The sequence below is a fragment of the Cariama cristata genome, unplaced genomic scaffold (genome assembly GCF_000690535.1).
Source record: "Cariama cristata isolate BGI_N322 unplaced genomic scaffold, ASM69053v1 scaffold13049, whole genome shotgun sequence".
NCBI lineage: Eukaryota > Metazoa > Chordata > Aves > Cariamiformes > Cariamidae > Cariama > Cariama cristata.
In genome coordinates, this window is record NW_009636427.1 from 47,652 (window position 1) to 74,255 (window position 26,604).

The window sequence follows — 26,604 nt, forward strand, 5'->3', positions numbered from 1 at the left end:
CACAGCAAGCTGGAGAAAGAAAGGAAAAAACTCCATTAAAAACCTCCAGGCTCTCCTCCATGTTAGAAATGAAATGGAAAATGGAGTGGATTTAACAGGAATCCCTGATTCCTGCGGCCAAGCTGGAAGAAGGGAGACACGAATCAAAGCCGCAGGCTGCTGATATTTTTTAAGTTGCAATAAATACTGAGAACTCCAGGGCAGGATGAGGATTTCCTGACTCGGGCGAATGAGAAAGGACAGATCGCTTTTTTTATGATATTCCTCTCTGTATATTTAATTTATTCACCTCGATGATTCTCTTGACTGATCTGGTAATTGTTAGAAGCGGCTGTGACAGCCTGGAAACATTAGTATGATTTCCTGAGTTTGAGATTTGCTGCCCCCCCCCACCCCCTCCAAACTCAGGAAAAGTCAATACAATCACACTTCATTTTTCCTTCATGTGCACTTGGAAGTCCCGGGAGCAGCAAGAGCAGCGGCAGCGGCAGCAGCAGCAAGAATGAACTGCAAGGAAGAAGATGACAACTGCACTGACGGGAGCAGCAATAACAAGAAGAAGATGTTAAAATGCGTGGTGGTTGGGGACGGTGCAGTTGGGAAAACCTGTTTGCTGATGAGTTATGCCAATGATGCCTTCCCAGAGGAGTACGTCCCCACTGTCTTTGACCACTATGCAGGTAAGAAAGCGATTTAAAAGAAATTTAATTGAGAGCTGCGGGAGAGCCAGGTGGGAGGCAAAGGAATCTCAAGGAGGGGAGAGGACGGTTCAAAGGGGATGCATGGGTGACTTCTTGTTCGGGAATGTGATTCAGGCCTGGATGGTAGCCAGGCAGCTTGGATGGCAGCTCATACAATTGGGGCAATGCAGGATTTATTCAGAGATCTTATTTGTTTGCTTCTGATTTTTTTGGTTTTGGCAAAAGATCAGTGTTAGGGATGCAATTTAATCCCCCAGATTTTGGGGACAAAAAAATAATTCAGCCTCCATCAACTCGTATTCTTGGTTTGGTTTTGAAATTCTGAAGTTCTGAACTTTGTAGACTGCACTTATGAAGACTATATGTATATATATACATACACAAAAATACATGCTATCAGTGATCTGTGCCTTGTGGCAAATCATGCATAAATTACAATATTTATATCCTATTTAAGGAGTAATCCTTGAGAATATATCCTATTTAAGGAGTAAGCTATAAGAAAACCAGCATGGTCTCTTTCGGTGCTGTTAGAAGTTAACTCTCCTTTCAGAGATGTTTGTTACTCTATCTATAAATAGATTTTAGTAATATAACTTGATGGTAAGGAAAGCAGAAGTGGTGATTGGTTTGAGTACTTTATAGTGAGGGAATTTGTAGTATAAGAAAAAAGTACGAACACAACCCAAGATCATCAGTGATGTTCATTGCATCACTGTGCAAAACAGACCTACAGATTAAGTACAATATTCACAGGCCAATTTCTGTAGCAGTTACTTACTTTACCCAGCTGTGTCCAAAGTTATCACGCAGATGGTGTGATAGGCTAAAGCTGTTACTCAAACTTCTGCTTAAATTTTCCTCTCCCAAATTCTGCTGGTTTTCTTCTCTCACTACTCCTCTGATTTATGGTAGTTGTTGTTTATGAGATCCCTGAAAAACAGATTCTAGAAGCACTGCAAAACTCATTGCTTATCTTGCAGCAGCAGTTGGAGTTCCCCTCATTCTCTCCCCACCTCCTTAAAAACTGAATTTTCATGGCGTGGCTTATCATAGATTTGGGATTCTGTAATGGGAAAATCTCTGTTTTCATTCTGGCTTTGTGTCAGGTTTAGCAGATGAACTGGCCAAACAAGAAAGCTGTGTAATTGCAGAATCTGATCCATGGAAATGTGAAGACCTTTTCCTCCACAAGAGTGGGCAGCATCACTTCTAATGCAAGCAACGCTCTCTTTCCTCTACCCTTCCCACCAGATAGATTGACCGACCACTTTAGAAAAAAGCCTTTACTCAGACAAGATCAAGAAAATGAACCAAAAACCCTAAGGAAGCCTGGCTGCATGAATTTATGCCTTATATTGCAACAGCACCCACTTTCCCATGACAAGCTGAGATCTACTTGTCCCTTACAGCTTCACTTCCCATTAATACTCTGGTCCCAGCACCCACTGCCCTTCTCTCTCTCTGTCTCCCATGCCCTACAAATACCTCTACGTATGGAAAAAGCCATACAACAGCTGGTACCAGACGATGTATGCCTGTGGGCCACGTGGTTTTGGTGTAAGCATGGGGGCACACGTGTGCACACGGGGGCCGTGCGCACACATAGGCAACGATGCCAGCCAGGCAGGCTGGCACTTGGTGGGGGCACTACTCTGAGTTTCTCTTCCCTACCCAACTGCAGGTGACTGGCAGGGACCTGTTTTGATTTTATTTCCTCTCTGTCAGAAGTGGGAGAAATTGCCAGTGGGCTCAAAAGTTACAGAGGGAGAGGAGGGCGGAGAGAAGGACTGGAAGATGAAGAGTGTCACTGCACGATCCTTATTTCCTTAGGGTCCCAGGTAAAAGCAGTATGCATGCACTTTTAAATCAAGCTACATTTTCAGGGTTTGAAGATTCAGACCTCTAAAATATCTCCAGCTATTCTTATTTTCCTTCCTAACTATTATAGCACATAAATATAAACTAAGCATTTTATTTATGAGAAAGTTCGGAAAGATAAGAGAAAAAATACCTCTCTATATTAACATGCTATTCTGAGACAAACCCTGTCCAGTGGCAGTGGTCAAAACTAGCATTGATCAAAAATAGAATTTCATTTTTTTGAGAAATCCCATCATTTACTAAACCAATTTCACTACAACACTGCACACAGAATTGAGCAGTGGAAACGACTTCTGCAGCAAAGTGCTGGAAAAAACCACTCATATAACACAAAAATATTACAAGGCATAAAGTATAACATAAACCTATCTAAAATACTGTGGGGATTGAGAGAGAAAAGAGCTCACTTCGGGCAAGCTTGCCCCTGGGCTCACAGTCTTTAGGATATTCTGTGACAACAGCCCCTTCCACATCTATCTGCGTGGCAGCCTGTGGTCAAGAAGCGAGGTGGCACGATGGTACCATGGGCACAGCGGTACCACGGGCATGGTGATACCATGGGTACAGCATTACCATGGGCACAGCATTACCATGGGCATGGTGGTACCTCAGGCACCATGGCATACAGGGAGGCTTCACACACAGGTAGATCCTGCAGGATGATTGAGGCTCTGGAAAATCACTTTTGAATTTACCCCAGGGAACTAGTTTGTCTGCCCCTGCCCTTGCTCTGCTAAAATCAAATGTTTCAGCTTTCCCAAACAAGCTGAAACCATTTGATTCAGTTCTCCCGTGCTAGAAACACTCAAAAGCAATTAATTGCTGCAGATTTTTGCAAAGCTGCACTTTCCACTGAAGGTTTTTCACCCAGGCATTATTACCAGCAGCGGTGTGTTAGCAAGCGCTTCCTCTTGCCTCACCAGGTCACAACCTGGCTGTGAGTCCCAGGGCATTTACCAATTTCCTTCTTTCTAATGGAAAAAGTAGGGAGGAGGAGAAGCATTAAAAATCAAGGATTCCAGTGGTGATCTCAGAGCAGTTTCTCAGTGCCGTGTCTCCAGCGACTCAGGGGAGACAGTGATACTATCCAGCCCCGCATTGGGAAAAGCTCCAGATGCACCACTGCTGCGGCCAAGGCGTTAACCATTCATGGCCCCACAGCACCAGCCACGTTTGCTTGCCCCGATGCATTGCATCTTTTTAGTTCCCTCCCTGGGCAGGTTTTCATGGCACACGTGAAGCAGGTGAACATACTGACAAGGGTGGCCCAGAGGAAGCAACCAGCATTTCAAAGGGCGAAGCTCCCAACAGTATTAATTTTGTATGGTACTTATTCAGTGTCTGTCACATGAAAGGGCTTGAAATCACTTTATAAAATTTAGGCCCAGCTTGCCTCTAAGAAAATCAAAGGCAATACACGGATTTCACCCTGGGAAGGAACAGGCTTCCTGCAGATATCTCACACAGCATTGACAACTCGGATATGGCAATGCCTGGGATGAAAGGCTGTTGGTGTTTCACCAACAGCTGCACTGTACAAAAGTCCAAACCAGCTATTAGCTCCACACTAGTAATATTCTGCCACAGATTTCACCCACAGCCCACAAAAATGAATTTGTTCAGTGCCTGTTGCCAGGGTTGGGATGTAATGGATATAGAGGAGGGTCAGCAGCAATGCCAGACAGATGGGGAAGGCAAATTTGTTATTTGGATACAAAACTGGGTTCTTTTGTTGGATGCGTGGAAGTTTCCAAGTCTGGTTATTTCTCAAGACATTTTGAAGAGATTTTTCTGGAGGCTAGAGTCTTGAGTAGGTTTCCTTGCCTTTGGTGAAATTCCAAGTCCCACATTGAAAGGGTTCAGCCACAAGGTAAATAGTTATTTCTAGGACAGGCAAACCAAAGTGCTATCCCAGAGACAAACAGGATATTACTGGCAATAACTGTAACAATAGGGACTGTTTGGATAGTGAGTAGAGGCTTTAACATGCTGGTTCCATTCCGTCTTTTGAACATCAAATGCTGATTTTCCGTGAGCAAAGGTCTGTCAGCCAGGGTGACTTGTATTGTGTCTAACTATGTGAGGTTATAAATGTTTAATTAGGGCTGAGGTTGTACCAACAAAAAAATTCAATTCAACTACTAGTGAAGTTGGTTTAACGGTACCAAAATTAACTGGTTTGCTCTGTGAAACACAGAAGGGAGATGCATGTTCTTTGTTACTTAGGCAGTGACCGAGCATCCCATTTGATATTTCTGAACCCTAAAAATCCCACCAATTTTTAGCATAGAATTTATTCACCCTAAAATTTATATTCAGGCTTTGTAGAAAGGTGGTCAAAGCACCATGCCCATCAGTGTTTAAGAGATATTTGGACAATGCCCTTAATAATATGCTTTAACTTTTGGTCAGCCCTGAAGTGATCAAGCAGTTGGACAAGTTGACCATTGTAGGTCCCTTCCAACTGAAACTATTCTATTCTATTCTAAAAGTGTATTTTTTTTCTATGTAAAAAACCTCAATGATTGGGGAGCAGTACCAGGGCCGTGCAACTAACTTAGCCCACTGTGCGGAGAAAAGTGAATGGACTTTTTAGATGGTTGAAGGCTAAGAAGAGAGTGATATGTCTTAAACTGTCTAGTTTAGGCACAGCACATAGGTGAATGCCATACAAATGCTTTGGAATGCTTTAGGAGTCAAAGTTGCATTTTTGGTAAAAGAGAGAGAGAAGTCAGCCCCTCCAAAGGAGAGCTGTAAAGCATCTGCAGCAAAGACACAAAGTAGATGGTATAAATATGTCCCTCCCTCCCCTCATGCGTCGGCACAAACTGGTGAACATTTATAAATAGTGAATCCATTTGAAAAAAATTAGCAGTGGCATGTGATCCGCTAATGAATAGCATACAGAATAGTTCAGCCATGACTGAAGCTCTGTAAATTAAAAGCAATATAGAAGACGACTGCCATTAATTACTGTTAGGAGACACATTTTTTTGTTCTTTAGTGATGATTTCAATCTGATCTGTCTGACTTTGCACTGAAGTAGACTGGAGTGCTCATCAGTCTCGCAGAACAGTGATCCCAACCTTGCTGGCCAGGCAAGTCATGCAGGAAGGGAGTCTTCTGCTCTGGCATTTTTACTGGCACAGGAGCAGTACTACTCCTTTTGCCCAGAGCAGTCAACTTATACCTGTGCAAATCCATAGATCTATTGTATCCTGCCCATATGCCACAGTACTGACTCAAATCCCTGTTCCTCATGTCTTCCCACGAAAGAGAGCGATTGGGAGTGGGCTGTCACTGATCACGGGGCTGCCCATGGCTGGCCACTCTCAGTCCTAGGGCAGGCAGGAGCACCCAAGGGAAACTGGGACCACTCTGACACCATCCGCAGACCATGCACCAGGCAGCTTCACCTTGCAGCCTCTCCTCATAGGGAAGGAACAACCAGCCAAGGTATGTCAGAAACCAGATGGGAGCTGTAACATCCCAAATTTCTCCATCTGCAGTCACAAGAGCACATCTGTCCACACTTTTGATATGCTAGTTATTTTTAATTGATTGCTAATGCACTGGTTTCAACCCGTCTCTACTTGCCATGGTGTATGAGCAATGAGTTAAACCCTATGCCATCACTTTTTTCCCCTGTTGAAACTTTATTAGACAGGAAGACACTGCCCAAGGAAATTTGGAATTTCTGCATGGGTGCTGCCGTGGGAGTCTTCATACTACCACATTCTTGAGACAGTTGTCTCCTATAAGCACTCTTGCTAGCACACTAGAGAAACTCTTCATGTGATGTTTGGGGTCATTAAACTGAAAGAGCTATAAATAGCACTGAAAGAGAACTGTGATGTTTATTTGCATGGATATTTGCAGTGGGTTTTTTTTTCCTTTTAATGTTCATCCAATTTTGAACATACAGATTTGAACTTTATCCTTGAGACAAGAAAGCGTTGACTCTTTTAAGATCTGGCTTTTTAGACTAGCAGCCACAGAATAGACATGTTCATTTTGCCTTTCAAGAGCTGAAAGGACTTCTCTGCCAGTCTTCCCCGGTATCACCCAGAATAAACCAAAGATCTCAATAAAATGTTCAATGTACAACACAACAGCTTTCTGTTCTGCAGTTCACCAGGTTTTCATTTCTGGCACCATCAGTGCAATTCAAAGGTTTTCATGACCGGCTTTTTTGAAGATAAATTTTACAGAACCATTAATTCTTAGGCTCTCCAAAGAAGGTTCAATCCTGTGTCCTCTGTTACACAAGCCAGAGGAGACCTAGTGATCCTCAGGCTTTTTCACATCCAGCAGATGTCTTTATACCTAGAGAGTCTTTATACCAAAAAGGTGCTTTTTGCCTGAATCACCGTGGTTATTCCACATTCAGATGAAACAGGCACTGTATAGATCCCCGAGTGTCTTAAGACCTTTTCCTTCTGAAGGTGTTTTACGGTATGTGAAGACTTGAGATAACTATCGCTCATATCTCTTCCTCACACACATCCCTGTATTGTCCTGCGGGTGCACAACCCACTTGAAGCCCATGGAGACAGAGAGAGGTCTGTGCATGTTTTGTGATCAGGGCAGATCATTTCTGCAGCAGTGCTCTGAGCATTGTGGTGACAAAGTCCCTGTTGTCCCCTGGCACTACTGAAATGCAGCTGTGGCTGGGGAGGAGCGTGCAACACCTGAGCTGCTTCCTACCTTTGCCTCTGCCTCTGTCATACAGCTTCTTTTTGTACTGTTGCCATTCTTGGTTTGATTTTACACCGACAAAATCTTTATGTTACAAAGAGACACAAAAGAGCTCTGCACCAATCCCTCCCATACCCACCAGCATCTTGCTGATCACCCAAGACCCAACTGACAGCCCAGAGCTGCTGCAGCCCGATGCAGAGAACTGATTTCTTCATCTGGTATCAGCAGTCAGTGGATGTCCTTGTGCATCAAGCACAGCAGGGGATAATGCTGCACCATGAATAACATTTGCAGTCTAAAAACTAGATGTAGAGAATAAGCAAACTACCACACACATCAGGAAGGACAGTGCCAGGAATCTGAAGCGTAGATGAAGCAGTCATGTTACTTTATCCAGACTTAGGCAGTCTAAATTCCACCTAAGCCCCTCTGTCTACTATTTTGTATTAGCTATGTGGTGTTTGAAGGGCAATAGGAAACACAAAGAATACTAAGCAAGGAGTTAGATGATTTGAATGTGTATTGGTGGTTCAGATGTAGAATGATGGGGAGGGAGTTTTAAGGTCAACCACAGTTCTGAGGGAATGAGTTAGAAAGATGAGAAAGTCAAATGGCTTAAAATGAAATATTCTTTGCAAGGTATGCGAATAAACCAAGGAACTTATCACTGTACAAAAGTTACTGAGGACAAAATTTTAACAAGGTTTGCAAAAAGGGAGATTGGGGAAGGTATCAGAGTGATTGAGTGCTATCATAAGCTAACGAAAAATACTTCTGCAAGAGATAATAAAATGTGAGCTGACACCACCTTCTGTTAGAGGCCAGGATAAGACCTAAGTTTGGCCTGATGAATGGCAAATTATCTTAAATCTGCTCACTGCTACATCAGAGATGAAGGCTTGACTCCCTGGACTTTGAGTTTGGCCCAATCCAGCACTCTTGTACTCAGTGCTTTAGAAAGGGTCTTTTTGGAATTATTCTTCTGACATGTAGACAGGCAAACGGATTTTGAAATTTTGCTTATGCTGCAATGGACTGCTGCAAAGAGACATGGAGAGATTTGTCTGGAGAGCGAAAAGGGTTAACAGTGGAAACAATGAGAAAATCACTCTTTTCTTCTCCACTCCTCCAAGACAGTCTGTCTTTCTCTCCTCTTTGAATCAGTGTAACATTGCAGAAGGTGACATCAACTGAGGAAACCAAAATTGAAACTGTGGCCTCTGGCTCTTGAAAGACAATCTCTACAGCTTGAACTAAGAATCACATCCACTATCTTAAAGTCATTAATTAACTCAGAACGTGTGGCCAGCCATCCACCCCAGGGGGCAAATCCACTTACAGGTGGTCCCAGGCCAGGTACGTGTTGACAACCAGGCAGGTGCTTTTCAACAGCAGATGCTCCACATGTAGGGAACAAAAACAAAAACTTAGTAACGAAGTCTAAGCAACCAAAATTCCTAGACATGTACAAACTTCATTTCAGCAGAGTTTTTACTAAGTCACCGTTACAATGGCTTAATTACTGATTAAGTCAATGCAAAATGCTTTCACTAAAACTTCCTTCTCATTGATAAAACATGATATCTTGATGTCTTTACTAGTGATACATATTGTTGCTACTGTGCATCACTGTGTATATTTTGCCCTGCAGGCAGTGCCTTTCCTATGCTCTAACTTTCCAGTTGTTATGGCCAGACCTAATGACATCATGGAAGTGGGAAGGGATGAGGAAGAGCAAACATATTTCCTCCAATTGTTCTGTTCAGACAAAGTCATTAAACAGTAATGACATCTCCTGTCAAATTATTATTTATCTTTGCAATGAAAAAGATCCAAGTTATTATATCTCTAGTCTGTTTTTAAGAGTGATCACTCACCAGTCTCCTGTCAGATATATCATTCTTGTATCCCAAGCTATGGGTCTTCCAGCTAAGTCAGGGAATAAGTTACTGAAGAATGAAAGCTTTATGAATTGTCACCCCGAGTTTTGTCTGAAGAGGCACTGAATGAATAAATTCTAGACTGGACTTATGAACTGGTATTCATCTCTCTTTTTTCCTCAGATAAGGTTAGGGAAAGTAGGTTTTAAAATAATGTGTAATAAATAAAAGCTAAAAAAAAAAATATTGATGTACCTTATTTATTATCTAGCATTATTTGCATTCAAACTCAGAAGTCTCTCACTCAAACCAAGAATGCAGGGACTAGACCTTTGATTTAACTTCTACATGTGCTAAAATGCTCAAGCGCCATTCATCGGCCAATGACTTCCCCATGTACCCAGGTGGACAGGAAAGCTCTCCCAATTCTGCGAATGAATCATTACACCTCACTGCAATCCCAAGCACCATCACATGCCTCAGCAGTGAGGACAGAGTCAGGTGAGCATAGCATGAGGGAGGACCCAATGACACAATCCAATCATGCGGTTGCTACCATCTTTGCCTGAAATAGATGCAGATCTCATTATGTAGTGATGGCTTTTCCTTAGTATTTGTTCTGTAGTGTGCATATTCATAGATTTATGACCAAGAGCAAAACCCTCTTCTTAAACAGATATCACTGTGGGCATGGAAAGTCATCATATGAGAGTAGGTAAGATGGCTTGGAAGCGTCTTGGGCGACACAGTGCCATCTACACTCTTTGGCACTTGCTGGGAAATGGTGTCCCCAGCTAGTCCCCATAACCAAAGTGGTGCATTTGGGATCCCAGGGAAAGGGAAGGCATAAAAGACCATGAGAGCTTGATACTTCAGCTAGCATAGTTCCCCAGACTTAGTGTGAGTCCAGTGCACCAGCAAATCCAGCAGTGGGGTTGCCCCAGGGTTGCCTTTCTGCCTCTGAGGCTGGCACAGCAATGAATCCATAAATATGAAATACATCAACCAGCCTCAGGGGAAGAGAAGGCTGGAAAAAACCTTCACTGACAGGAGAAGCACTGGGAAAAAAACCAAAAACAAACAGCCTCCCAAAGGAGGGAGGTGGACAGCTGTAAAAATATTCCCAAGCACAGTGGCACAGGAGGCACAGTCAGGAGGGTGATGGCTTGGGAGAAGCAGGGGATGAGCAGCACAGCACTGTACCAGCATCCTTACCCCGGCTTCTGCGCAGTATGCAAGTGTATCATGGAAATAGCAGTCCCAGTGATGAGCACAGGAGCCAGCACTTAGGTATGTGAAAGAGTTAAAGAGGACTGTGCAGCGGGGCTGGACAGAAAGGTCCTGCCACAGTGCAGGAGGATGCCTGAGATGACTCACTAAGGCTACTTTCCAACCCCTGCAATTCTGAGGGGATGGAGGCCACGTCTCTTATTAAAGACTCTCTGGCATAGTCATCCAGCTATAATTTGGAAGTAATGATATTAACAGTATCTGCTAATGCTCGGCTTTCTACAGACTGTAAGGAAAAGAACAGCTTCAGCAATGACTGGGAAAACATACATGTTCAAACATAACATTAATTTTTATCCCCTGGGAGCTGGGACAAAAAGAGCATCTATTTACAATAATAGTGTTGCTTTGCTGAGAACAGACCATAAGGAAAATCCCATAAGGTTGGAAAATGTGTTTTAAGTTCACAGATTGTCTCATGCTCCAGCTCCAGAGCGGGCAGCCATCCAGATGCTGTGAGCAGCTCTGTCCTCAAAGGCCAGAACCTCCCCGTCTCAAACACTCTTGGTTTCTGAGCAATCTCCCTAGCTGTGTTTCAGAACTGGTTAGCTTACCTCAGCATGTTTTCCCCCAGTAATTATGCATAGAGTCAACTACTTTTTCTAATTTTGGGGGCCCAGTTGCTTGAGACCCTGATGAGCAGCAGAAATGCAGAGACTTGATTTTTCATTTAAAAGGTGAGGCATTTGCACCAGGGAATCTCAGCTCTAGAACAAACACACTGAAAGTGCCTCCCAGGACTATCTATTTTATGCTATATGTATCAAGTAATGGCTTGTGGAAGGAATGCCCAGGACTTCATGTTGTCCATTCAAGCTTGGACAAGAGTGCTGCTATTGACAGGTTGGGTTGTATGATCCCACTCCCCAAATGGCTCCATACAGGCATACAAGCTTCACTGAGGGCTCAGGGTCTATGCACATATCACTATGCCTCTAGAGAGGTCTTTTGTAATTGCATCTTTATTTTTGTTTAGTTATAACTACACATAGACCTTTTCAGCTACATCAAACACAAAGGATACTATAGAATTGCTTGTAATTTCTGTCTAGTTTAATCCCTTTTGAGCTCTCTGAAAACTTGCCATTAAAATATGCCATCAGCATGAACAAAAACTAGGAGGGCATTTGTATGCTCTTATTTAATCTCTTAGAAAGACCCTTTACCTTCACAGTGCTGTTTACTTTGTCCTGTGTATATAACCAGTAAATCTCAAAAATCAAGTACAATTCCCTTCATCTCATTGTCTTCTAGTTACTGCTTGGAATATTTTAAGCCTGTTCCAGGAATAGAAGGGAGTAACATCTCTCATTAAAAAATATATGTGAAATACAGCTTTAAGAAAGTGATTTTCCAGGAATACCATCCATGAAAACAAGATCAAACTCAGCGTTAAAAGAGGAGTTCATATTCCAAAAAATATTCAGCTAATCTACCAGAAACCAGGCCTTACAGAAGAACTCCAAATTAGCTGAACCAGTTCGTGATATCGTTAATATGGACAATTTCCCTTGCCATGCATAGTAATGTTCTCTGATGGAGTGTGCCACTTGGAGGTCTGCTGGGAATTTACCTAAACGATTCAGTTTGGTTTGAGTCCAGAGGGGTGAGGTTGCTGTGGTTCTTGTTATTTTAATATTTTAGAGTGTTAAGTGCATTTTCTCCCTTTGCTCTCCCTCCTGGGAAACTGCTAAAATGGTGAAATAATTCATTCTTCCATTATTTTAAGCATATTGCCCAATTTATTTCTTTTCCTGTAAAGAGCTCCTTGTAGCAATACCATAAGTCTCTCCTGATGCTTCCAAGGAAGGAAGATGCAATGGGAAGTGTGAATGCAGAATGAGGTCCCCAATCTGAAGTAATGTTTGACAAAGAAAATCTGTGCCAAGAAAATGGTGGAACAGCAATAACTTGTGTCATCTCCATATGGTGCTCCCGACTGGGTTCCTCTCCCCTTACCCTCTATTTAAATGCATGAACATGAGAGATTAAAAAAAAAAAAAAAAAAAAACAAAAACACCACAACTAGTCTTGCAACAATTTTGCAAGGAAAACAGTATTTTGAGACTATGCCCAACAGGGTGGAAGCTCCTGAGGGAACACAGGAGCCTTGTCCCTGGCTGAGAGCATTCACAGTATGTCATAGTGAGTTGAATTCATACAAAGATAGCGTGAGTAGACAGCACCTTGTACCTTCCATCACATTAAAGTCCTTCCAGCTCTTGATCCTCTTTCTACGTTTCCCTCCATCTTTCAGAATGAATAGCTGCATTTCCTTTTCTTGGTATTTATTTTCCACATTGCTTTTTTCTCAAAGAGTAGGGTCTTCCCACCTGAAATCTTAGAGAAAAAGAAAGACAATTTGTCTTTCCAAAGCATGCCTGAGTGCAGCATGGGGCATGGGGCTAGCCAGAACTAGATATGGGTCCTGCAGAGCCATCTCTGAGCCAGCTGAGTCCAAAACCAAACCACAGACATTGCATACATAGCGGCTGCCCCACAAGAACAGAGTGATAATTGTTACCGTGTGGCTCTTCTGATTTCCTCAAGCGCTGCTGAGCTGGCGAGGGCTGCCGCTGGCCAGGGCATGAGAGCAGATGTTCTTGCCTTCTGACAGATGTCAGCTCTGCCCGATGGAAAATGCTGTCCAACATGAGTGAAAACCAACAAGCAGCCAGACAGGGCTTTGCAGGATGGTGGTGGGACCACCCTGCAGTGACTGCTATCTATTGCAGAGACCATCCAGCAACCATTCCTTTCCTGGCAAACCTCTGCCACAGCATACCATAAAAGCATTATCTCAGCATTGCTTCTTGTGTGTAACTTAGGGAAGGTCAAAAAAGCCAAGCAGCTGCATGAGAAACACAAAAAACCCAAGAAAATAGGAGAGAAGAATTGGAGGAGGGTGGGAAACAAATGTACATCCTTAAAGGATGGAAGGGAAAGGTATGTTCAAGAGAAGACAGTCCAGAAACAATCCATAAACCATAAAAGAAGTGACTTGTAACAACTATGTTTTGGGGGATATGACTCATGATCTTGAACTTTTGGGGTTAGCAAAAGTTCTGGCCAGAGCATTTTTGATGAACTATCCCACCAAGAGAAAATGCTGATTCATGAAAGTTGAAGAATTTTTTAAATACTTGGAAGGACAAATTCTTGAGGTCCAGGGCCCTCTGGTTATTTCTGACAGTGCAGCAAGAAAGACCTAAATTGAAAACAAAATATCTGAAGGTTTTGTTTTCATTCCATTGTAAAACAAAAACAAATTGTAAAACCTCAGAATTTGTTGCAAAGCTAAATTATCATCCCCCTGGCCAGTTCTAGTTGGTTACTGTTATTGTCCATTTTACAGTTATTGTACTGTAATCATTATTATTCAAAGGCAGACTTACTCCCACTTCCTCTAGAAGAAATGTTTGTACAACAAAGACAAAAATTTCCAAGGAAAATGCCTCAAACAGCATGAGATCAGGTGCGGTTTTAGGCTCTCTCAATACGAAGAGCTGCAACAGTTGCAGGGAGAGGTTGGCAAGTCTTGGCAAACCTAATGGCAGAACCAGGCAAGCACGTAGAAGAGAAAACAGTCTTTGAACTGGTGTCATTCGTTGTGTCTTTAATCTCTCTGGTACAGGCTACCTGCAGAGTGTTTTTTCCTCCTCTTCTTCTTTGATAAATTTTGTCATCACATTACTGTCTAATAAATCCACGTTTTTAACTAATAAGACCACATAGGTTTGATTTCCAGAAGAAGGAAGTTAGCCCAAGCGTTCTCAAAGGATTTCAAAGTACATCTTCCCTCTGCCAAACACAATCTTGCTCCAGTAAGTGGTCCCCAAAGTCAGTCACACTGGGACAAGGACTTGAGCCGTGGTGCCCAGTGGACGTGGAGGGAGGTGTCTATGGCCATATTCTAGTGATGCTGCTTGTCGGTTATGGAGGAAATATACAGTAAAGGACCTGATTGGGAGCTCATACCATATGAAGTTCCATAAGCCAGAAGCTAAAATGGTCTGCCCTTCCCAAGAGCTTCTCAGCAGAGGGCTCAAAATCCTGTCTTAGTATGAATTACACCTGACCTAAGGAAGTTCATTTAGAGTGTCTGAGGACCATTGAATTTCAAATTTCCTATATGGGCAAGCCATTTTAATGTGCTCCTGCTGTGAGCTGTCAGGCAAGAATGAAAACAGAGCCATCAGAGGTAATAAGAAGGCACTACTGACGAGGCCTAATGGATTTTCTTCCTTAGAAGAGCTGAAAGCATAATCTGAAAGAGATTGGTTTTGTTTCCCAGTGAGCGTGGTGTGTGGGGGTACCTAAAATTAGACGTGGTCTCTATTAGTTGTAAATATTTATGCCTATTGCCATAATACATAGCTTTTAGTCTGATGATCTTCAGTATGAGGAAATCGTGGTAAATACATTTTGATATTGAAATCAGAGGAAATAATAGATTTTTAGTCAATCCTTTTGAAGGTTATCTGTGCTTACACAAACTGCTGGATTCATCTGGTTTTGGAAGACTCACAGAGCTGGGGCCAAGCAAATCTAACTCAGGAAACCCTTGAAGTGAAGGAATGCATGGCATATAGTAAAAGGGCAACAAGTAGATGAATAAAATAAGTGAAAGAGGCAGATAATTTCCTTAAAGCATTTCTGTGCAAACTACTGAGCTCCCAGGAAACCAGAATGAAGATATTTATGACACACAACAGATAATTTCTCAAGAAGGAAATACCGATTTTCCCCTTATATATTTGCAGGAGATGCAAAGAAACGTTCATATATTAATAACTGTATGATTTATTTTTGTCAAAGAAAGACTTATTAGATTACAAAGAAACCATATGTTTGGGGATTTTTTTTTCCCAAATTTCTTTCTTTGCTATATTAATTTACATGAGCAGTTAGAAAAGTGCCGATAGTTTCCACTTCAGGGAATTTTCCTCCAAATCATTTGCACAGATGCTTTTCACTAAGCAGAGACAACAGTCTTAATGCCACTTGTCATTTCACAGATGCAACCTCTGTTAATTACGGAGGCTACTAAATGAGCTTTATTTCTCTCCATGTTTTTTAATAGTATATACAGAAGAAAAAGAGGTGATCAGCAGGGGAGTACAGATGCCATCTGTGCATGGGGCAGGGGTACTCCAGTATCGGAAAATCTCCCATGTACCTGTTCAGAGAAAGGCAACTCCACCGTAATCCTGGTAAGGGCCAGAGTTCACCAGCAACAATAGAAGAGAACAGTAACAGGAACCAGAAAGTTGGGACAGATCAGGCAAAATAAACACGAACCTGGAAAAACATGCAAAGAGCAGAAGAAACCTGGACCTTGGCATTCATGCTTACAATAGACTTGTTCCTGGAGTAGAAAAAATGGAGTTGATTGGAAGAGTTTTCTGTTTTGTCTGGGCACCTCAGGCTGTGGCCAGATGTGAGAGGATAGAAAATCTCTCTCTCTCTCTCTCTCTCTCTCTCTCTCTCTCTCTCACTTAGGTCAGAGTTTTTGAAGCCACTTTGTAGAGCTGGGAACCCCATTCAATTTCAATTTGAAAACAAGCATTTTAGGTTCCTTGGAAAATCCCCTCCCCTCATTTTGATTCCCAAGAGATTCAAATCCCCTCATTCATCTTCCTGAGCTGCTGAAGGTTCCCAGTTCTTCCATGGTCAATAGTCCTGTCACAGACTCAAGGTCTTCTCTGCAGGATGGCAGCAAGCGCATCCCTCAGCACCCTCCCCTTTAGTTTATCAAAGGGCTCTTTCAGATGCTTATTAAACCTTTGGCTGTGGAAACACAAGCAGTAAGCAGGAGTATCAGTATCAGAGACTCTTAGTAGCTGTAGAAGAAGATATTAGACATATCGCAGTTTTTGCAATCACCCTTTTGGAGGGAAGACCACAAATTCCCTTAGCTCAGCAAAAATACATAGTAACTGGGTGATGATCACTGGCGCAGGGAGAGCAATGGACACACTCCAGATGTCTCTTCAACATACGCTGGGATTTATGTTCACCTATTGACAGATGGGAAACGTCAGTTCTGAAAAAAAAAGATCTATGGGCTGAGTTTATAGTAAGGTAGCCAAGACCAGAATTTCTATCTATTTGTTTGTCGTCTTGTAATTTCTAGAAATATCTCCCTCTACCCTCCTGCAACATTAGAGTGTATATTTCCCAGATACATAGCTGGCTTAAAAGAAAACAGATCTTAAACTAGGAAGAAGTAAGCCTATGGAGATCAATATGTCTGAAGAAACAAGGGTGGGAAAAACTCCAGAGAAGAATGTTTATGAAGGAAAGCAAATTTGCTAGAAAAATCTTTGCAGTTTGCCATCATCCACATACTCTCAGGTAAGGAAAGAGCTTTTTTGAAGTGAGTGAACATAGACATACACAGCAACACAGGCTGAAGGACTGTTCAAAGGGATACGGCCCTGAGACTGCTCTTGAAAGTGTTGTTTCACCTTGCTAAAGAATTACAAACCAAATAGTAAGCTTATGATGATGAAATTATACATAGAATCAAATTAACTTGCTCCTAGTGTTTTCCAGTGACTACAAGAAGACATATATTTTTTCCATAACCAGCCCCCAGATAACTTTAGCACTGGCTTTCTGGATACCAATCCAACATTGACCAGGTATATCCTGCGAAGTGTCTGACTTCATCAATCTCTGTTGATCAACAGGGAGTCTGCTCAGACACCCTAAGCTGCCTCATGAACACAGCAGTAACAATTTAGCATTTTAAGTGAAGGAAAGGAGTTTGAAGAGAGAGAGAGACATACATTTCCTAAGGGTTTTCTCATCTTAATTTCTCCAGAGGGTCTCAGCAGTGGTCAATCCATCTGTTTTCCAGAATCTGCTCCCAAACTCAAAGTCCAAATATCCTATGTGTACAGAGGAATGTTGCTGTTCTGAAAGGGCAGAGATTTTGAGAAACACCTTTGTTCTGAAATCCTCTTAAAACCAATTCAAAACAGTTTCTTAGTGGTCCTCAGTAGTGCGGTATAAACAAGATTTAATACTCATATCTTTGCCATTTGCTCAATGCTTTCTTCACTGAAATGGCACCAGCTGGCTGTTATTATTTCACACTCTGGACACTTCAAATGTTCATCAACTCTCCGATTCTGTGAGCTCTCATTATCAAAAGCAAGAGAGATTTCTGGGCTGTTTGGTCAAAAAACACACTTCACATATGGGCACAGCATAATAATACACACACTAATGTTAAACAATTCATTGCACACTATTGAATGCTTAGAAATAAAACGAACCACTGTTAATTTAGATGATCTTGATCACTAAAGCACTGCGGGCAGCAAGCATCACTGCAGTTAACAGTAACAGTAGTTAATATCAAGGAATAGGATATATTAAGTAAATATTAAGTTCAATCTGTAAACAGTCTCCAATATAAGCACTGTAGTACATGAGAGATCACGGGTTTTATTTGGAGGGAAACACCGCCATTGGGAGGGTCACAGAGCTACAGGGTAGAAATCGAGGCCAAATCGTCTCTGTCATGGACCAAAGCTTTACCCACAAGCAGCCCCCCCGCCATCCCATGTGCCCACAAGTTGCTCCTGCATTTATTTTTCACCTGGAAGAGTTCAAGGTTTAAGCCCTGTTTCCTTTGCCACAACATTTCCCAGCCAGCCATATACATCGTGATTGCTTCTCTCTTTGTTTCGGCGTCTGTTCGTATACACGGATTGAAATGCATCCTGCACTTGTTGTCATGGCCGGGATGGGGATTTCATCCTTTGCCCCAAAGCCTTTCCAGCTGGGCAGCCAGGATTTCCATTTACTCCTCTTCAAGCTGTTTCTCACAGCTTGACTGAGTCCGTGCCCACACGAGGGACGTTAGAGACCACTGGAATCTGTCCTGAGGGAAACAGCAGAAACACAGGATGAAGGACCGCAGAGTACTGCAAGCTCGTGTGCTTTCTGCCACTAACACCCACCCTCCATATCTACCAGCAAGACTTCATTCAGCTCCCGTGCAGGTGTAAGCATATGTTTGCCTCCATGCACGTCAGGAAGCCCAACCATTAGGAAAGTCCTTCCCGTAAGTATGTTCACAGACATCTGGGCTTAAAAACTAATTAAAGATAAGCATACACTTGCGTGTTTTGCTGAAACAACCCCAGAATGATGAAAGTCTGGATTATGCAATATGAAAATAATACTCTCCATTTATTAAGCATGTCTTGACAATACATAGAAAAAAAATCTGGAGCTTTCTTCTTGGCCAAATATTTCTCCCACTTCATACCATAGGTATGCTCCAATTGTGCTGGGAGCAGAACGGCAATATTATGACTCACTTCATATTGTAGGCTGGAAGTACCATATTTTGTTCCAGAAAGAAATAGATCATAGGCATAAGGTTGAAAAGGCAGCTTTTTGTAAACTATATTCCAGTATATTCTGGAGCACATTTTGATGAGTTGCACCATCCTGTCCCTCTTCAGCTACAGCCCTGACTGTGCTTATTTTTAAATTTATAACTGTGCTGGGAATATAGCATGTTCAAATTAACTTCCAGTGGTGAGTGAGGGAGTTAAATTAATTTTTTGTGTTTCCTTCCAGAGCAACTCTCATGGTAGTAATTGCTGCCACACACTTTTGCCATCAATTCAAAGTTGTGTCTGTGCTGAAGTACTCAGGTACAGATGAAATGATGCTGTTCTTGTGTCTCATCCCATTAAAGAGATCCAAACCTTTTTGTTTTTCAGCCTACAGGGAGTGGAACTGATAGTTCTCCTCCTTTGGTTTTGCACAAATTATACAGGGTTTGCCCACCAAGACTACCATGGGCCAAAGGTTTAGATATAAGTTTCCTTTGGTGGTGGGGTGGAAGTGAAAAGCAAATTAATTCCTGGTATTTAACAAATGATGCAAAATCCCTATGTTTGGCACCAGTAAGTTTCATTTTTAACAACCCAGCATCGTACCCTCTACACAGGCTCAGACACCAGATAGCATCACTGGCCCCATCAGAGCTAAACTGGAAAATTCAGGAGGGCACATGGCAACTCCTAAAAAACATTTGCAGGGTTGGAAACAAACCCTGGGAAACAGTACCTTGGCCCACAGCCTCTCTCACTGAACTGAAACATTTTTAAATACCCTTGCCATGTTTCCAAATCAAAGGTGCATGGACTTTTGCCAATGTTTACTCTAGAAGTGTCCTAAGCACCGACCAAGTTTTTCACTTGTGACGAGCAAAGACCATGAGGCAGGGCTTTGTGAGCCAAGCCCGCCAGCCATGCTTTCTAGGGTTTGCCTTTTAAAGGATAGCATCAATATCCTTGTCTGGGGCACACAGAAATCATGTAAAATGTTGGAGGTTCCCATATATCCAGACCCAGCAGCTGAAAAGTATGTTTCCCTTCTGCAATTCAGATTTTATACTTGCAGTTTGTGTTTAACCAGGAAAGCTCCCAACCACCCTCTGCACATCTTGGTGACCGTTACACACCAAAGAAATCAGTGCAGATAGGACAGTGCTGTGAACCTCCAGCCTGCCTTGGCTTGGCTTCTAGCCAGAAATCCTTCCACCCTCCTCGACCGACTCAGCCCCTCGTAAGCCCTGAGCTTTACTGGGATCAGCTGCACCTGACGCTTTTGGCTCAGGGCCGCATTCCTCGAGGGAACTTTGAATCCTTCAAAAAGATCTGGTCCAAGCAGGTTTTTTTCCTCTTAGGAAACCAACAGTGCAGGATACAGGAGACTTCCTTCAGAGGATATACGTACAGATAAAGCCCTAAAACCATTGCACATAAGCAGCTGGGTGGCAGACAGAGGCATTTTGCTTTTGCTGGCTGCATCCTCACTAGTCCAGAAACAGCCTTCCCCATCTGACTCTGCAATCAGTGTGCCTCTAAGCAAGCACCACGTTCATGTGGGTGCAAACTGGGGCTGCACGTAGCACTGGCGTGAGCGTGGGGAAGGACACTGCAGGATTAAAAAGACAGGGTATCAGTGTGGACACACGTGTCTTCTAAGAGCAGGTTGGAATTATTGCGCTCTGTATCAAATCAGTCTTCCAAAAGATGCTCTTGAAATGGGAAATGTCCCAGAAGGTCACAAAAATAATCAAATGTTTAGAAAATAAGGTCTGTAGGAAAAAGCTTCCGGTACTGCAAACATCAAGGCTGGGAACTGTGTGGAAAAAATAATACAGTGCAGCAAGGTAACAGTCCAGAGGGACCAGTGACGAACAAAGAACAGGAAGCTTAGGGCAGAAGGAGAGAAACCTTTTTTTCGGGAGTCCCTACATACAGAATAGCCCAAATGACCTGCAACAGCCCAACATTTAGAACACAATTTTTTAGTAAAATGCATACTGTAATCTTTGGACCAGTTGTAAAGCTGAATAAACTGCCCTGTGAAATTCCTGTGGCAAAGTCATTGCAGATACACTGTTCAGAACAAGCCTGAGCAGGGACTGAATGCTCATTCACATGACCCAACAGCACGTCTTTACCTCCAAAAGCCGTATTATCTGGTTTTGTTCTGTTTATCTGGTCAAATAGGAATCTACAATAACATCCAAAAAAAAAAACATTATACCCTCAACATACTGTGATGGTTGGAGAGTGCACAGGCACAGTAACACAACCTTCACAGCATCCCTCCAGCGCGAAATCAGTGAAAGGCTCAAGCAGAAGGGCATGTCTTTGATATCCCACTTGCTGTTGTTATAGCCTCTGGTTTAAAGTTTTAAACCTCCTAATAGTGTAATAATGAGCTTTCCATTTCTTTGCTGACGTGGTTGATGCCTGCAGGTTATTGAGTTTAAAAGCCAAAACACACAGATATAGAAAATTTGCTTCAGGGTTGAAAAAATAGATATCCTATTGGAAGAGTGGGATTTAATTAGCCTTTGTTCTCCCAAACGTCACATAAACAAGCATGCTCCTGTATCTCCCAGTACAAGGCAAGCAAAATCGAGAGTGCTTGTTCTAACTAGAATCTTATTAGTCCCTGGTGGGTGGCAGGAACATATGTGCAAGCTACAAGGCTTGATATTTAGGACTTTGCTTCACAAAATGTCCACATGGATCAGATGAGAGATTGCCAGTTATGGAAAGAAATGTCATGCACTGGGCCAGATCCTGACAGCCTTAGTCACATGGGCCAGCATTTGCCTGTCCTGGGACTGCAGTAGCCTTTGCAGTCGATATGTGCATCAGGATTTGGTGTAGAGCTATTTTGATCTTTAGCTATATTATTTACCAGTGAGTTATGCTCAACAAATATACATCAACAACCTGTAGAGATTGACGCAAAATAAAAAATAAAAAAAAATCTTCTGCCTTTGTAAATCTTCTGGTGTCATTTCTCAGCCATTCAAAGCAGCTGTTAAATGATGCTAGGAAGCAGTCCACATTGTCTGCTGTATTGCCTACCTCCTCCCCCTCTGCTTTTGTGTTTTCTTCCTCTCTCCTCCTCCTCCTCCCCGCAGTCAATTTCAGAACTATAAAATATCACTGCCTGCCTCAAACTGTGGAAACCGGGAACAATTTCACCAAAGTGAAACCTGGGGGAAGTGGATGTCTTCAAATGGTGAGGGAGTCTCATGGTCAGAGAAGGGGTCAAAGCCAACTTATGGCAAGTGTCTTGGTGACTAGGGCCAGTAACAGCAGCAAGCATGGGAAAGCACTGTTAACGATGCCGGTGAACACGAGAAGAGATGTTGTGAATCTGCAAAGTCTATCTGAAAGTCTTTCTATATGCGTATGTGAGTGTGTGTGTGTGTGTGTATATATGTGCCTATTAAAAAAACATGAATTTTACAATACTAATTATTGGTGCAAATGACTCCCCTAAGGACACTAACAGAATAAGAGGATAACCAGATCCATGGTAGGTCCTACAGCAGATTCTGTTTTGCCATACTTAGGACAAAATACAACAGCACGAAATACAACATCTTCATGAGATGTTATTTGTGTTCAAAATATTAGATCCTGAATTACCTGTCAACACATCTGGGAGATATCTGCCATCTGCCTCTTTCTTGCCATCTGCCATTTCCCTGTTTCTGACAGCTTGCCCTGAATTGGCAGATAAAGACGCAGTCAGGAGGCTTCTTGGGACCCTGTTTCTACCCTACCCCTACTCATGAACATGCCTGAAGTTATGTTCCAACCTCACGTCATTGTCTTTAGAGAACCACACTGTGTGAGCTGAGAGCTTTCTCAGTGCGGTACCAAACCAAAGGCATTTGCTTTCTTTTAAAGGTTATTAGTCAAAGGGACAAGGATAAATGATAATAATTAAATCTAAAGAGACAGGGAGGAGAGAGAGAGAAGGAGAAGTAAACTACGACAGCTTCCACCCCTTCTTGTAAAATTATGTGCAAACCTTCTCTGTGAAAAACACTTTATATCTAAATATATATGGCCAGATGGGTATGGTAACTCATGGCTGCTTGAGTCATAGAATCAATGAAACAAAAATATTATTAAAACAGGCCCTTCCCAAGCTATCCAAGGACTGGTTTGTGATTTTGGTAGTTGTTTTAAATGATGTTATGTTTTGCTTGATAATAGACAATCAAAAGCACAACTGAGTTTCCAAAGCAGCACTGACCTCTTAGCCAAAATAATGGAAAATTTTCAAAAAACACCAGGAGAGCATAAAAAAGCTTATCACAATGCTTTTGCTGTCATCGCTCACTCTCTTTTCCTGGGGACAGCTGATGGAGGGCTGTTCCAGTGGAGGTGGAATTTCAATTAAGGACTTAACATTTTAGTAAGTAGGGACTGCAAGAAAAAACTTGTGGAAGCAAGACAGCCATATTAACCAGATTTATGAATTTGCATTCAGGCTGTGCCTGGAAAGGACAATGCAGTCTTTTTTATCAAATATGGAAAGTTGGGTACAACAGAGCCATTTTCCTAAGTATGTTGTATACAGTGGAGGCATTAGTTGGTTTTCATGTCATGCAAAGTTCAGCCTCCCTTCTCTCAGCAGACGGAGTCCCCATTATATTCCAGATGCAGTACACACACATCTGTGTACAGCGTATGGTCCAGATTCATGTCTTTTCTGAAGTGAAAATGTGTCTTCACTTTCTCCAGCACTTAGTAGTTCTGAAAGCTTCTTCCCGAAGCATTTTTTTCCTTTCCCCTGCTTTCTTCAGCCATATATATGAAATGAGCAACATGTCTCGCGCCTGAGCTGAAGCCAGGAGTCTATCCCAGCCAGCAAGACTAGCTGCCATCATCTTTGTTCATCATCATGTGCAGCCTGTGAGCTCACTTTCAGAGCAAGGGCAAACTCTGCCCGGGTGATCTGAGAATTCAAAGCAGTGTCTTAAACTTTGGCTGTCATTTGATGTTGGATCACACTAGCCATGTGCTACTTGAGAGGTGATTTCTATATAGCCACAGAAGGGGCATCAGCCCGTATCAGGCTGGTACCTAATAAGTGTAAAGCTGAGGTAATTTATCAAGAAGACTAAACTCCAAATGAGCATTTTCTTCTGGTTTGGCTGACCTCGAACACCAGTTTAAACCATCTGACAAGGCTCATGATTTTTTTTTCATATTCAAAGTGGCAGCTCTTAAACCTTCTGGGCAAAGTATCATTACTATCTTAAAGAAGGATCTCTGAAACCAGACCATAATAGAGTACAGAGAGGGTGTACACACATACTCAATGTGCACACTGATTTCACTTTCAAGGGTGACAGTTAACCCTCATTACTGGGCTGTTATTACCCTTCTAGTTGCATATGTTATGAATTACAGTCAGTGTCAAGTTCAGACTAGGAAGAGAGTCTTAAAAGTCAGTTCCTGCTTCCAATTGAGTCAACAGGACTTTTCCATTGACTCACTGGGATTCAACTGAGGAGAGAGATTTCAGAAATGCTGAAACATCAAAGAACAGAAGACATAACCAGAGCGATAGGCTGGATGCTCTGGTCTTATAGGCAAAAGTCACTACAACAGGAGAAGAAGGGGCTGGCTAACACTAAATTTGGTAGTAAACTTGATGGAATTTCTCTACTTTTTTAAGCTTACACAGTGATGGAAAAATGACAATTTACTTAGACTCTGAGTGTGCTCAACAGATTGCACCACTCTTTGCTGACATTTAAGATTTTCAAGTCCTGTGCTGAAGCATGACCTTAGAAAACCTGGAAGGGAAGAGATCTTTTAGGAACAGACGGCTCTTGAGAGCACAGCTCCTACATGTATGACTGACAGAAGGACAAACAGCCTCTTTGGCAGGACAAACTTCTAGAGCGTTTTCTAGCAGCAGCAACCTTAAGAAAGACAGAAGTGGTATGTCTCACTTAAAATTCACGTTCACAAACCTTATAGAAACTGTATTCACTCAATTCTCTTTACTGCCAAGAAAAAACTGGGTGCACACATACACCACAGGTCCTAATATCTAAATATAAGTGTTCAACCATTATTTTAATGTCTGGTTTGCCATTAAAAAGATCTGAGTGAAAATCAAGATTCTGTCAAACAGTTTTATTTTTAGATAATGTGTTTGATTTTGCATCCTCCAAGATTTACCTATGCAATACAGCTGTGCAAATCCCATGGATCTCTGTATATTTCCATGCAAGGCAAGTCCTTCATCTGGTTGGTATCTAGTTGGTTGAAGATGTGGGGTTTACATGAATCACTGAGGGCAAAATTCAGGACCCCATGATCGGTAACAAGGTAGGATTTAGTGGGACGAAAGAATGTAAATGTTTGAGGAAAAAGTGGAAAATTAGGAAGATTTAAGCAATGCTTCTTAAACAATAAAGTGATGTTAGTTTCAAAAGAGCCCAAGCCACCTATGAAGCACAATTCCCAGTGAGAATCAGTTGCTTTGTGCTCTTCATTCATTTGGCTGCCTTTCAAAACCCCTCACTAAGACCCTGCCCAGCAAAAAACTCAAGGCAAATAGCTGACTTAAAAACACATATGTCCTCTCCCGTAGTCAGAGAGGCTCTGCAGGTACACACACATCTGCCCACACACATCCAACCACAAGATTAAGGCCGAATTGTTTATCAGCGGAATCAGAATTTTTTTAGATCTGTTTGCATTAATGTCAACACTGGCTTCTAAGTTTGTCTGTGATTTGACAGTACTGTAAAGACTGTAGCATAACCAGGTGAATTCAGAGATGCAAACTCCATATCCACTTGGATAAATGCTATCATCTCTTCAGTCTTGTGCAAGGAAAGCACATGCCTGTTGAATACATTTTGCTGTCTTTTAACTCTCCTGTCAGCGCAAGTGTCAGCTGTTTGCAAGTCACTGTGTGTGATAACCTTCCTATGAACAGTTTTAGCGTTTATGCCCATAGGAGCATTTTGCCGATGAACTGGATTTAGGCTGCACCCGCAGCCTGTGTCACAGGGGGAGGAAAACATCACACATCTTCCATCCAGGACTAAAAGATGTTCTTCCTTCCGAGGCGTGAATAGAAGAAATTGCACTAGCCGAAAGTCTCAACAGAACTGACTAAAACCAGGCTTCCTTTTTTTCACCCTATAATTTTATTCAATTCAGTATTTTCCAAAGAAACACCTAAAACTCCTCCTTTTTCTATCTTTAGAGAGAAGTCACTGGTTTCACCTTTCAAATACACACTCCCTTTTATAGACTTCCATTTAAAAGCAAATTTCTTAGGAAATGGCCATTCTTTTAAAAGAACATGTTATAAAAAGCCAGCATAAGATACAGGGAAAGGAGTTTTTTTTTCAGCATCCATTCACTGAATTAGTTTTGGTGCTCCAGGCACCTTGCTGGTTGGAAGATATATTGCTTGAAGTGGACCGCATTAGACCAAGCCATAAGCACATCAACCACTTCCCTGTTTTCCTCTCCCCATTGTACGCAATGCAGCCGAGGAAGCTGCGCAGTTATTCCGAGCGCTTCAACCATGAGCTGCAATGACAAACAGCAAATCTGACTCATTGTTGGTGTACCTCCATTACCGAGTGTGTCTAATGAGCTGATATTTTATGGGTATTTCCTAAGCACTGTAATATAAGTCCTACTGATCCCCGTGCTGGAAGTTAGCCCACTGGCCCCTAAACACAAGCCTCGGTGCCTCAAGCCAGCATGGAGCGGCGGTGTTTGAAAAAGGCTGGGTTGGTGTGGCAT

The 26,604-nt window shown here is 42.3% G+C and overlaps 1 protein-coding gene across 2 annotated transcripts in view; it reads left to right on the plus strand.

Moving 5' to 3' along the window:
• The window catches only part of RHOJ (ras homolog family member J), a 55,123-nt gene that overhangs the window by 818 nt on the left and 27,701 nt on the right, over window positions 1-26,604 (plus strand). The window contains exon 2 of one of the 2 annotated variants that reach the window (XM_009707918.1): window positions 563-680. In XM_009707918.1, the coding sequence (XP_009706220.1) occupies window positions 563-680 (118 nt within the window). Of the gene's footprint in view, window positions 1-17; window positions 681-26,604 lie in introns of those variants that run through there. The other variant, XM_009707917.1, reaches the window with a different exon arrangement.